A 13,790-nucleotide genomic window follows, 5' to 3' on the forward strand; every position below is an offset into this window, starting at 1 on the left:
ATGTGACATTTTTTCAAAAAACAGAGAAAGTGTATATAAGGAGAGATAAGAATGACTTGTTCACAATTTGTATTAAATAGAAGCAGAAATTAGATCAACAAGAAGTAAAGTGGGGTTAAAACTTAAGAAACTATCATTTTGGACCCTTGTTCAACACTGCCCTAATTCCAATCTAGGAGTACAATTTTGTGACCAAGTCCTTGAAGGCTTGTATCACTTGTTTGTTCCTCAGAGTATAAATAAATGGGTTCAACATGGGGGAGACGGATGTAGTTAAGAGTGTAATCCCCTTGTTCATGGTCATGTCCTCTTTTGCTGAAGGTTTGATGTAGATGAAGATACAGCTGCCATAGGATATGGAAAGCACAATCATGTGGGAAGAGCAGGTGGAAAATGCCTTCATCCTTTGCTGGGCTGATGGGAACCTTAGAACTGTTCTGACAATATAAGCGTAGGACAAAACCACCAACACAAGGGTCATGAGGAAGATCACCACAGAACAGGCAATAACCATCTGCTCTAAGAGTCCAGTATCTGAGCACGAGATCTGCATCAGAGGATTAGCATCACAGGCAAAGTGATCAATGGCATTGGAGTCGCAGAATTCCAGGCCCAGTAGCAAAACAAATGGTGACAATATCAACAGCAAAGTTGTCACCCAACAGCACAAGACAAGCATTTTGCAGACCTTGTGGTTCATGATGGTCACATAGTGCAGGGGTTTGCAGATGGCCACATACCGATCATAGGACATGATGGTCAGGAGGAAAAATTGTGTTATTGCAAACACATATATAAAAAATACTTGGCTTACACAAGCACTATAGGTAATGGTCCTGTCACCTGTTGATAGACTGTACAAGTATCTAGGAATGCAGGCAGAAGTGAATGAGATTTCTAAGAAGGAAAAATTCTGGAGAAAATAGTACATTGCAGTTTTAAGGTGGGAATCCAGTAATACGAGGAGGATGATGGTCAGGTTTCCAGTTACACTCAGCATGTAGGCAATTAGTAGAAATATGAAAGTCAGAATCTGCATTTCTGGGTCATCTGTTAACCCCAGGAGGATGAAGGTGGTTATCACTGTGTGATTTCTCATTCCTGGCTCCTGACTTCCTCTCAGGCTCTAAGGAAAACTAGAGAATCAGACAGAGGAAAAGAGGAAAAATATTTTCCTGTTCACAAGATTTTGGCTTGGAACAATCAGGCCATGTAATATATTCGACTTAATGACATTATTTTGGGTTTTGTAAATATAATTTTATTATATTATCCTTCATTTTTGTACAATGTATGATTTCCCTGTGAAATTCTCACCACCAATTCACCAGTGAACTCTCCCACACTGGTGATGGGAATACAAATTGGTCCAACCACTGAGGAAAGTTGTATGGAGGTTCCTCAAACTACTAAAAATGGAGTTTACATATGACCCATCTATTCCACTCCTAGGTATCTACCCAAAGGACACAAAAAAAGGATGTTATTTTGAAACCATTCTCTTGGATCCCTTAAATGTCACTTGATTGGTTTGAAATCTTATATCTCCTCATTCATTTCAATATTTATTCCTCTAAAATTTATGCTAATGTATCTGGACAAAAAGCAACACCCAAGGTGACCACTGGGTTTTCTTACCCATATTGGACAGATGAATTTACATCACTTTCAATGATTGCCATTTTGAGTAATGAAGACCAGGTCAGGGATGCTACAATTTTGTATACGAGGCAATAGGTATTTCTATGTTTCTGTTTCTTTCTCAACCACAAATATGTCATTAATGAAATGGGATATTTTGTAAATAAAGAATCCAAGTCTTGGGATTTTCAACCGTGATAAGGAATAGGATCCTGCACTGAAAATATCATCAGTTTGTAATATGAAATTTGCAAGTACCTGCTATAGATTATATTCACAAGAACCTTGAATGTGTGTTTTTCTGGTTCCTGAACAATTTATGTTTATTTTCACCTTACAAGACACTCACAGCAGACACTAGCCATCTTCCATGTGTCAGACAGCAAAGGTTTATAAGGACCATTTCATCAAAGGAGCCCTGATCACAGTCAGGAGAACTCACTATTATCTAATAATCGGGAGCCTTTACATGGAATCCCAGTGGGACTGAACGTCTGAAACAAAATAAGAAAATTCTTTTTAATATACATGTACATCATTCTTCATTGTTGTGCAATGTACACTCTCTCCTCTCAGGTGATCTCTCCGGACTTCTCTGGATCCTAATCAATGCATGTCCCAGATCCCACAGCGCTCCTTTCTAGTCACCAATGCATGTCTTGGGTTATATCTGGATAGTATGCAGGCTTTGATAAAGTACATAAATTCAGGTGTATTTTCTACAGGTGTGTTTCCAGGAGTATTTACCTTTAATGAGCTCAGTGAACTATAGTGACAATATAGTGGTAAATGTGGCACTTATAATGAAGGAAAATATAGCTATATTTCTGCAGAAATTGTCATTTGTGAAACTTTTACACTAGGGGGCAGATCACTTCTGACGGTCCATCATATTATTCTGTTTCAAGAATCTCATGAAATCATTCCATTCATTTCTTAAGACCTCTACTATATCTTGAGACCTGTGCTACTCTTGCTATGAAGAGAAAGAAAGAACAGGAACTGATCTAAATCCTTACTGATACATGCAACAAATATTTCTAATGAATCAATCACTTTACATTTATATTTTACATTTATAAAACAAAATAACAACAGATATAACTCTTCTTTTCATTTTATCATTTTAATTGTATACATAGAAGTCTGATATTTTACTGAGACCAAAGAATGAGAATGTTGAATAAAAACACTGAAATTTACACGCAAAAAAATACTTACTCTCCAGGAAGACCAAAGCAGCTTTAGTTGACTATGCAATCCAAGAACTCAAGATGAAAATGAAAGTGTAAGGAGAATCAGTCCGTAAATAAATGGCCCGTCATGGAGCTTTGCATGTTTCCACTAGCTTTTGGAGCATACATAACAGCAGGTCTCCATGATTCCCACACAGACACTCTTCGATGTCCTCTTCCACTGGAACTCTGGGGAATCTTAGTACAAGAACAAAAAACTTATTTTAAAAGGTTAACAAATGTAATTTTTTAAGTTTCAGTAAGATAATTCCAGATATCTCAGGACATCAATTTTATACAATGAATTTAGATGCTTTGTCATCTGTATTGTAGAGGTGCAAGGACCATCTGGGTGAATAAAGGGCCCTTTGTGACCAAAGTGCAAACATAATAATGACTCTAATGAGAAGTGAATTTTGGCAAAGTCCTAAAGGACACCAGTGAGAGCAGTTGCTTTGGGGACAATAAGATGCAACAACTTAGCCATGGAGAAAACAAATTTCTGGCAAGACTTCTACTCAGATAACAAAAAATGAAACATAGTTTGATATATCTAGCTTTTTTGGGAAAACGTATCAATATACATAATAATGTTTATGTAGTTACACATAAAAGTATTACAATGTTCCATATTAGTATAGATTTGCATCCTAATTTTTCTACATAATGTAGCTTGTGCCCTACTAATAGGATAGAGAATAGTAAGGCTAGACACATTACACTAATCTAATATTGAGAAAAAATTTTCAAATCTTGAAAATAAGAAGAATGACTGTTCTTACAACTTCATTGCTTGACAGGCTCAGCCACGATGCACAAGGAAAATGCACTTGCATTTTCACTTTGCCATTTACTGTTTGTTTAACGTCCAGGTGAAACAAGGTTACACCTAAATTTTTTAAATTTAGTTTAACAGAAATATCATACAGATGCCTCCCTAGTGGCGCAAGGGGTTATTAAGACTCAACCTATGAAGTTATATGCAGCCACTGCAGCACAAGTTCGATCCCCGGCCAGGGAGCTACCAATAAGGCCCAGCAGACCTCTCCTGTCTCACCTGCTGCTCCCCTCAGCTGCGTATTTCAGTCAATCTGCCCATTTCATTCCCCACTCTGTCTCTGGTGACTCCTCTCACCTCCCACACCTCTGGCCTGTAGCCCAGTGCTTGTGTGCATAAATAAATAAATCTTTTTTAAAAAAAAGAAATCATCATACAAAGATTATCAAGTCACACCTCTGTAGGACATGAACTATAAGAAAATGTACTTCAACACAAAGAAATGGAGAGACATCCCCCGCTCGTGGATTGGAAGAATAAACATTATTAAAATGGCCATCCTTCCAAAAGCAATATACAGATTCAATGCTATTCCAATCAAAATTTCAATGTCATTCTTCAAAGAAATAGAACAATTATTGATGAAATTCATATGGAATCACAAAAAACCCCGAATAGCCAAAGCTCTCCTGAAAAAAAAAAGAAGGGAATGGAGGCATTACACTCCCAGACTTCAAACTATACTACAAAGCCATAATCATCAAAACTGCATGGTATTGGAACAGGAACAGACACACAGACCAATGGAATCGAATAGAAAATCCAGAAATAAACCCACAGATTTATGGTCAACTAATCTTTGACAAAGAAGCAAAGAATATGCATTGGAGCAAAGAAAGTTTGTTCAATAAGTGGTGCTGGGAAAACTGGGTCGCTACATGCAAAAGAATGAAGCTTGACCACTACCTCACACCATACACAAAAATCAACTCAAAATGGATTAAAGAACTAGACATAAGACCTGAAACCATAAAATATATAGAAGGAAATATAGGCGAAACACTATGTGATTTGCACATCAAAGACATCTTTACAGACACATCACCCAAAGCAGTGATAGTGAAGGCAAAGATAAACAGCTGGGACTACATCAAATTAAAGAGCTTCTGCACAGCAAAAGAGACAATAACAAAAACAAAGAGAAACCCCACCAACTGGGAGAACATTTTTGCACCCAACACTAATGATAAAGGACTGATCACAAAAATCTGCAAAGAGCTGATGAGACTCAACAACAACAAAGAAAATAATCCAGTCAAAAAATGGGCAGAAGGGCTAAAAAGAAACTTCTCTGAAGAGGAAATGCAAATGGCCAACAGGCATATGAAAAAATGTTCAACATCACTTGCCATCAGGGAAATGCAAATCAAAACTACCATGAGATACCATCTTACACCAGTGAGAATGGCACATATTAAAAAAACTAGCAACAACAAATGCTGGCGAGGGTGTGGAGAAAAAGGAACTCTTCTGCACTGTTGGTGGGAGTGAAAACTGGTCCAACCACTGTGGAAAGCTGTGTGGAGATCTCTGGACCTACTAAACATAGAGCTTCCATAGGATCCAGCAATTCCACTCCTAGGTATTTACCCAAAGGACACAGAAACATCAATTCCAAAGAACACCTGCACCCCTATGTTTATAGCAGCACTGTTTACAATAGCTAAGCTTTGGAAACAACCCAAATGCCCAAAAATAGATGACTGGATCAAGAAGATGTGGTACATATATACCATGGAATATTACTCAGCATTCAAAAAAGATAAACACATGCAATTTGCAGCAACATGGATGGCGCTGGAAGGGATCATGCTCAGCGAAATAAGCCAAAAAGAAAAAGAAAAATACCGGATGGTCTCACTCATAGCAGGAATCTAGAAAACTTAAATAAGGGACCAGGAAAATGAATAACTATAAGAAAGTGAAAATCAAAATCAACAAAAAACTATGAACCAGAGACACTTTTAGGGGGCGGGGGCGGGAGGGGAGGGATTGGGGTCAGAATGGGGGGGCTACAATTGTATGGGGAATATAACAATAAAATTTATTATTAAAAAAATAAATAAATAAATAAAAATAAAAAAGAAAAAAAAAAGAAAATGTACTTCAGCAGCCCTTCATTATAATCTCTTTAGTCCATGAATACATCTCTGAAGAAGTTTCACCATTTACTTGTTTGATGGTAAAGATGACTGAAATATTTTGTTTGCATTCATTCATAATGCATCATGATTGTCAACTTAAAAAAAAACCCATACATTCACTGAATTCACCTCCATGTGGAGAATACAGGATTTGTCTTTCTTCATTAAATAGCCTTGGGTCTCCTTGCTTATCAAATGGTTAACAATAGGTGTGGCCACAGTTCCCTGGGAGGATATAAGCTTCCTCAAAGACAGGACAGCTTACACCTTCCTCACTTGATTTTCTGAGAACAACACACTCTCTGTTTATTGGAGTAACAGTGCACATAGCATCATGGGTCTGGGTCCAGCATCAAATATTAACTCCTATATATTCGACAATGAACTCACCACAAAAAGTCCTAAAAGAAAATAGAATTTATATCTAAAAACAAAACAGTTCATTTCTAAAATGATTTTGATAGTTGAACACTACTCTCTCATACATGACAGAAAGATTTTTACATGTTCTTTGAACCACAGAAAAATTTCACCCTTATATTATCAAGCTTGCTTTCCTTTTAAAAAATAGTAATTCAGTCTCTTAAAATCCTGGATAAATATACCAAATTTTGTATAGAGTAGTTAAACATGTTAAAAACTACATAAAAATGGGCCTCCCTGGTGGCACAGCAGGTTGAGCGCAGCGCTGTGAAGCTATCCCCAGGCTCTGCAGCGCCTGTTCAATCCCTGCCGGCCTCAGAGCTACCTGCATGGCGAGCAGACCACTCCTGTCTTTCCCGCTGCTCCACTCAGTAGTGTATTTCATCATTTTGCCTGTTCTGTTCCCCACTCTGTCTCTGGTGAATCCTCTCAGACCTCCGTGCATCTCACCTGTACCCTGGTTCTTGTATAAATAAAATTAAATTAAAAAAAAAAAAAAAAGAGGAAGATGCAACAACTTGGCCTGAGGAGAAAACAAAATTCTGGCAACTCTTCTACTCAGAATACAAAGTGTGAAAAAAGTAAAAAGTGGTTGATATCAAACTGCCACATGCCTTGCCTTTTGCAGTTTTGGATCCAGATGACTATACTTTGCTTTATTAGGTCAAATTTCTTGGTTCTCTAGTCTGTTCACGCCCAGGCAGTATTGCAGAGAAAAAGTAAGCTTATATCTTTCAAGTCTGAGGGCCAAAAGAGTCAAAGATTTTAAGAATACAAACCCTGGGTGACCCCCTTTAGCTGAGATAGATTGCCCCATGCCCCCTACAGCAACAGTGGGAAGGCACTTGCAATGGCTAGTGGGCAGCCCATCCGTGGGAGGGGGGGTGGGGCACCCTGCCAGGTACTAAGGTTCCAGTGTGGCCAGTTCTAGGCTGCAGTTGTTCCTTTGTAATTAAATTAACTCATTTATTTTCTCACATCGTTGTCAATTCTTTTTTTGATTTCTCACATCAGGTTTAGTCCCCATACTCCCCACCCCGGCACCTATGACCCATCACCAAAGTCCCTTGTGCTCTTCCCTCCCATTTTGACTCCTGTCCATTCCCCTCCCCTGCTCTATGCCTCAGATCTATGGTCAGCTTTCAAGTTTTGTCTTTTTCATGACGTTTTGCTCAGTTTCTCCATAGTCTACATATAAGGGAAAACATCCAATATTTATCACTCTCTTGACTTCACTGGATTAGCATAATCCTTTCAAGTTCCCTCATGTTGCCAAAAATGGCATGAGTTTATCTTTTTTGATTGGTAAGTAGCATTCTATGGTGTGTATATACCACATCTTCTTCATTCATTCCTCCATTTTGGGACAGTTGGGTTCTTTTCCTATCTTGACTATGGTAAATAGTGCTGCAAGAAACATAGGAGCACAGGTTTCCATTCACATGAGTGCCTTTGTGTTCTAGGGTACATTCCTAAGAGTAGAATTCCTGGATCACATGGTTGATCAATTTTTAGTGCTTTCCACAGTTTTCCATAGTGCCTGGACCAGTTTACATTCCAGGGACCATTTTTAATCTATGTAATGATATGCTAAATGGAACACTATCAATTTCATGAGGGCTCGAATGAAGACAAATACACCTTCAAATTTATTCAGATGAATATTTAGATGAATATTTTAGGATTCTTCGGGGATATCTTTACATAGATCATCATGTCATGTTAGAGAAGGAGGCTGGTAGGATGGGAAGCACAGAGTAAAGGTAGAGCTTTGCCCCTCCTTTACTTGCCAGTGACATCGCAGGTGACTTGCCTTAAAACTGCTAGCGTGTCCCACAGTGTCCTCATAGGGGTGTGGGTCCTGGGGACTAGGATCAGAACTGAGTAGCCACATTGGGTGTGTAAACAGCAAAATCATGATAAACATCAAAAACTATTTAGACTTTAAACAAATTAAAAAATATACCAAGCAAAACTTTAAACCATAAGAAGTATAACGATGTTTTACCGTTAAGATATTTCTTCAATTCCAAAGCACAATCATATACTCATTTAATAAGAATATTGTTCTTCTCAATGTCATTCTCAAAGCAGATATGTGTCTATTCATTTAAGTAGATAAAAGAAGGTAGAGAAAGACATATTCAGGCAGATGGTTGCTGATTCTTAAACATTCTGTTTTCATGTGGCATTTTTCAAAAAATGGAGAGGGTCATAAATAAGACTTATGAAGGACTTGCTCACAATTTGTAGTAAATGTAAGCAGAAATGTAGATCAAGAAGAAGTAAAAACGTATGAAACTTAAGAAACTATTATTTTGGACCCTTTTTCAACACTGCCCTAATTCCATGGTAGGAGTACAATTTTGTGACCAAGTCCTTGAAGGCTTGTATCACTTGTTTGTTCCTCAGAGTATAAATAAAGGGGTTCAACATGGGGGAGATGGATGTAGGTAAGAGTGTAATCCCCTTATTCATGGTCATGTCATCTTTCGCTGAAGGTTTGATGTATGAAGATACAGCTGCCGTAGGAAAGGAAAATCACAATCATGTGGGAAGAGCAGGTGGAAAATGCCTTCTTCCTTTGCTGGGCTGATGGGAACCTCAGAATTGTTCTGATGATATAAACATAGGACAGAATCACACAGGCGAGAGTGATGAGGAAGATCAACACAGAACACACAACAACCATCTGCTCTAGGAGCCAAGTGTCTGAGCATGAGATCTTCAGCAGAGGATTAGCATCACAAAGAAAGTGGTCAATGGCATTAGAGTCACAGAATTCCAGGCCCCAAAACATAAGAAATAGTGGGAATATCAACAAAAAAGTTGTCAGCCAACAAGAGAAGACAAGAGTTTTGCAGAACCTGGGGTTCATGATGGTCACATAGTGCAGGGGTTTGCAGATGGCCACGTACTGATCATAGGACATGATGGTCAGGAGGAAAAATCCCGTTACTGCAAACAGGTCTGTTAAAAATAGCTGGCTTAGACATGCATTATATGAAAAGTTCCTATCACCTGTTGATAGACTGTATAAGAACCTAGGAATGCAGGCAGAAGTGAATGAAATTTCTAAGAAGGAAAAATTCTGGAGAAAATAGTACATTGCAGTTTTAAGGTGGGATACTACTAATATAAGGAGGATGATGATCATGTTTCCAGTTACACTCAGCGTGTAAGAGATGAATAGAAATATGAAAATCAGAATCTGCAGTTGTGGGTCATCTGTTAATCCCAGGAGGATGAAGGTTGTTATTGCTGTGTGGTTTCTCATTCTTGGCTCCTGAATTACTCTTAAACTGTGTATAAAATTAGGAGAAATAGACTCAAAAAAGAGAGAGAATATTCTATTCACAGGGTTTTTGCTTTGAAAGTCAAGCCATAGAATTTATTTTACTTCATGAGGTTATTTTAAAACCATGCTCTTGGCTTCTTTAATGGTCACTTGATTGGTTGAAAATCTTGCATCTCAAACATGATGAGCACAACATATAAAGAGAAATACATTTATATTGCAATCAGGTTAACATGTATGCACACACGACACATAAATTGCATATCAGAAATAAAATTTTCAAGAAAAAACAACCTTTAGCCTCCCTTCTCCCATCACCCATTTTTAACGTCCTGCATTAAAACAATTAGTAGTATATGAAATCAATGTTATAATTGCTAATTAGCTATGACCTGTGGTTTGCCAATAACAGAATTTCTTAAGGATGCATTCAGCAACACTATAGTATAAATGACAGGATCATTTCACACATTTTCTTTTCTTTGTTTTTTTCCATCTTTCCTATTTTATTTATTTTTTGGGGGGATAGAGATAACACTTTCCTTTCTTTAATAGAGATACACTTGTCCTGTTAAAATCTGTATTAATATGTTGTCTTTTTTGCCTATTTAACATTATTTTTATGACACCATATAAAGTATGTAGACAAATATGTTGTAATAATTTATTCCTGTATATTTACTTATCTTACATTAATCAGGAAATAGGCTCAGAAAGGAGGGATCACAATGCCAAACTTCAAGCTATACTATAAAGCCATAACAATTAAAACAGTTTGGTATTAGAATAAAAACAGACACACAGACCAATGGAGCCAAATAGAGCCCAGAAGTAAAGCCACACTTATCTGGACAACTAATCTTTGACAAAGGAGCAAAGAACATGCAATGGAACATGGACAGTTTGTTCAATAAATGGGGCTGGGATGGACCAACACATGCACTAAATGAAACTACCACTACCTCTCACTGTGCACAAAAATCAACTCAAAATGGATAAAACAACTGGACATAAGACCTGAAATCATGAAATATATAGAAGAAAATATAGGTAAAACACTACAAGACATATGTCTCAGTAACTTCTTTAAAGACTCCTCAGCCAAAGCAAAGAAAATCAAGGAAAAGATAAACACCTGGGATTACATCAAACTGAAAAACTTCTGCACAGCACAAGAGACACCCCAATGATTGGGGAAAAAATTTTGCACTCTATTTCACACATTTTCAAAAATTTACTCTTTATCATTTAATCTTTGATATAGATCAATACACAGCATAAGACTGTTTCCCCACAAGTAATCACTGGTGACATTAAGAGACACATTTTTCCCAAGGATTTTCCCATAATTACCAAATGAAACCTAGCTGTGTTTCATTTTAATGAAACAGCTTAATTTTTTTCCAGGTAAGTTGTAAATACCTGGGCATACTTTTGATATAAGACTTTTGTAACTCCATCTGGCACAGTAGTTAGGACTTTATTCCACTGTCATTAGAAACCTATAATGGATCTACAAACAAAATCTAGTTATAACCAACATCAGCTGACAGATATGTGTGATGGGTTACTGAATGTTTATGCCTTAGTGAGATTTTTCTTTGATGAATTGTAAGGGGGTGTTTCCCATTTCCTACCTGAGTACTCTTGGCAAGAGGTGGAATTCTCTGCTCTTTTCCGTATAAAACACAGATATAAATATGTACAATCTTGGGTTGTCCTGAAAAATGGACATTATTGAGCAAAAAATTCCTATCACTCTATCAGGGACAGCATAAATACTCATCACTACATAATATACTAAATGTTCTTATCTTTTTTTTCTCCTGGGGTACCCTTGATATGCAAATTTCAGACATTAAAACATGATACTACTTTTAGTTCTACTGTTAATATTAAAACTCTCAGATAGACAGTTTTTATTTCTTCTCTTCTCTGAATTCAGAAGAAATCATCGTTATCTAGTAATTGACGACTTTACATGGAATCCCATTGGAACTGAACCTTCTGAAACAAATTAAGAATATTCTTAAACCCCCAGGACTTCACTAACATCTTAACTCAATACATGCCCAGGTTTTACATCACTCCTTTCTAATCATCAACACATGTCTTCTGTTCTATCCAGGTATTATGCAGGCTTTGTTAAAGCAAATGAAATCAGGTGTATTTGCTGTTAGTGCACTTCCAGTAATATTTATATTTTATTAGCTCAGTGTACTATGATGACAATATTGCAGCTAAGCTGACATTTATAAGGAAGGAAAAAATAATTATATTTTGGCAAAAATAGTTTTTTGTGAAAATTATTTAGGGGCCATCATCTCTGAATATCCATCATAATATTCTGTTCCAAGGAATGCTAGTGAGATCATACAGTTTCCTTTCTTAAGAACTTGTACTCTAGTCTATGATTGGAGCTATCTTTCCATGAAGAAAAAAAGTAAACAGAAATTGATCTAAATCTTTACTTATGATTGCAACAAACACTTTCAATGAATCTAATAACTTCACATTTTACTTTTACAGCAAAAGAACATCAGAACTAATAGTTCCTTTTCTGAGATATCTACGTTATTGTCATTTTAACTTTAAGCATAGAAGTCTGGCATTTTACTGAGACCAAGGAACTAGAATTTTAAATAAAACATTCAAATTAACAAACAAAGAATCCTTACTCTGCTGGAAGACCAAAAAAAAAGGTTTTAGTTGAATATGCAATCCTGAGAGCTCAAGATGAAAATGAAAGTGTAAGAAGAGTCCGCCTGTCCATAAATGGCCCATCATGGAGCTTTGCATATTTCCATGACATCTTTCAGAACATACATGACAACAGAGTCTTCCATGATTTCCCCACAAGACACTCTTTTTTTTTTTTTTTTTTTTATAAATTTTATTGTTATATTCCCCATACAATTGCAGCCCCCCATTCTGACCCCAATCCCTCCCCTCCCGCCCCCGCCCCCCTAAAAGTGTCTCTGGTTCATAGTTTTTTGTTGATTTTGATTTTCACTTTCTTATAGTTATTCATTTTCCTGGTCCCTTATTTAAGTTTTCTAGATTCCTGCTATGAGTGAGACCATCCGGTATTTTTCTTTTTCTTTTTGGCTTATTTCGCTGAGCATGATCCCTTCCAGCGCCATCCATGTTGCAGCAAATTGCATGTGTTTATCTTTTTTGAATGCTGAGTAATATTCCATGGTATATATGTACCACATCTTCTTGATCCAGTCATCTATTTTTGGGCATTTGGGTTGTTTCCAAAGCTTAGCTATTGTAAACAGTGCTGCTATAAACATAGGGGTGCAGGTGTTCTTTGGAATTGATGTTTCTGTGTCCTTTGGGTAAATACCTAGGAGTGGAATTGCTGGATCATATGGAAGCTCTATGTTTAGTAGGTCCAGAAATCTCCACACAGCTTTCCACAGTGGTTGGACCAGTTTGCACTCCCACCAACAGTGCAGAAGAGTTCCTTTTTCTCCACACCCTCGCCAACATTTGTTGTTGCTAGTTTTTTTAATATGTGCCATTCTCACTGGTGTAAGATGGTATCTCATGGTAGTTTTGATTTGCATTTCCCTGATGACAAGTGATGTTGAACATTTTTTCATATGCCTGTTGGCCATTTGCATTTCCTCTTCAGAGAAGTTTCTTTTAAGCTCTTCTGCCCATTTTTTGACTGGATTATTTTCTTTGTTGTTGTTGAGTCTCATCAGCTCTTTGCAGATTTTTGTGATCAGTCCTTTATCATTAGTGTTGGGTGCAAAAATGTTCTCCCAGTTGGTGGGGTTTCTCTTTGTTTTTGTTATTGTCTCTTTTGCTGTGCAAAAGCTCTTTAATTTGATATAGTCCCAGCTGTTTATCTTTGCCTTCACTATCACTGCTTTGGGTGATGTGTCTGTAAAGATGTCTTTGATGTGCAAATCACGTAGTGTTTCGCCTATATTTCCTTCTATATATTTTATGGTTTCAGGTCTTATGTCTAGTTCTTTAATCCATTTTGAGTTGATTTTTGTGTATGGTGTGAGGTGGTGGTCAAGCTTCATTCTTTTGCATGTAGCGACCCAGTTTTCCCAGCACCATTTATTGAACAAACTTTCTTTGCTCCAATGCATAGTCTTTGCTCCTTTGTCAAAGATTAGTTGACCATAAATCTGTGGGTTTATTTCTGGATTTTCTATTCGATTCCATTGGTCTGTATGTCTGTTCTT

The 13,790-nt window shown here is 37.1% G+C and overlaps 1 protein-coding gene across 1 annotated transcript; it reads right to left on the reverse strand.

The window, feature by feature from the left end:
* Window positions 1–63: 63 nt before the first annotated feature.
* On the reverse strand, window positions 64–9,558 carry LOC311184984 (olfactory receptor 6C2-like; the record flags this gene model as incomplete). The annotated part of the gene is made up of 2 exons (XM_084255319.1): window positions 64–991; window positions 9,451–9,558. The coding sequence occupies 2 exons, from the start codon at window positions 9,556–9,558 to the stop codon at window positions 173–175; spliced, it is 927 nt and encodes a 308-aa protein (XP_084111445.1). The 3' UTR covers window positions 64–172.
* Window positions 9,559–13,790: the final 4,232 nt, after the last annotated feature.

This window comes from Talpa europaea (genome assembly GCF_964194135.1).
Source record: "Talpa europaea genome assembly, chromosome: 15".
Lineage (NCBI taxonomy): Eukaryota > Metazoa > Chordata > Mammalia > Eulipotyphla > Talpidae > Talpa > Talpa europaea.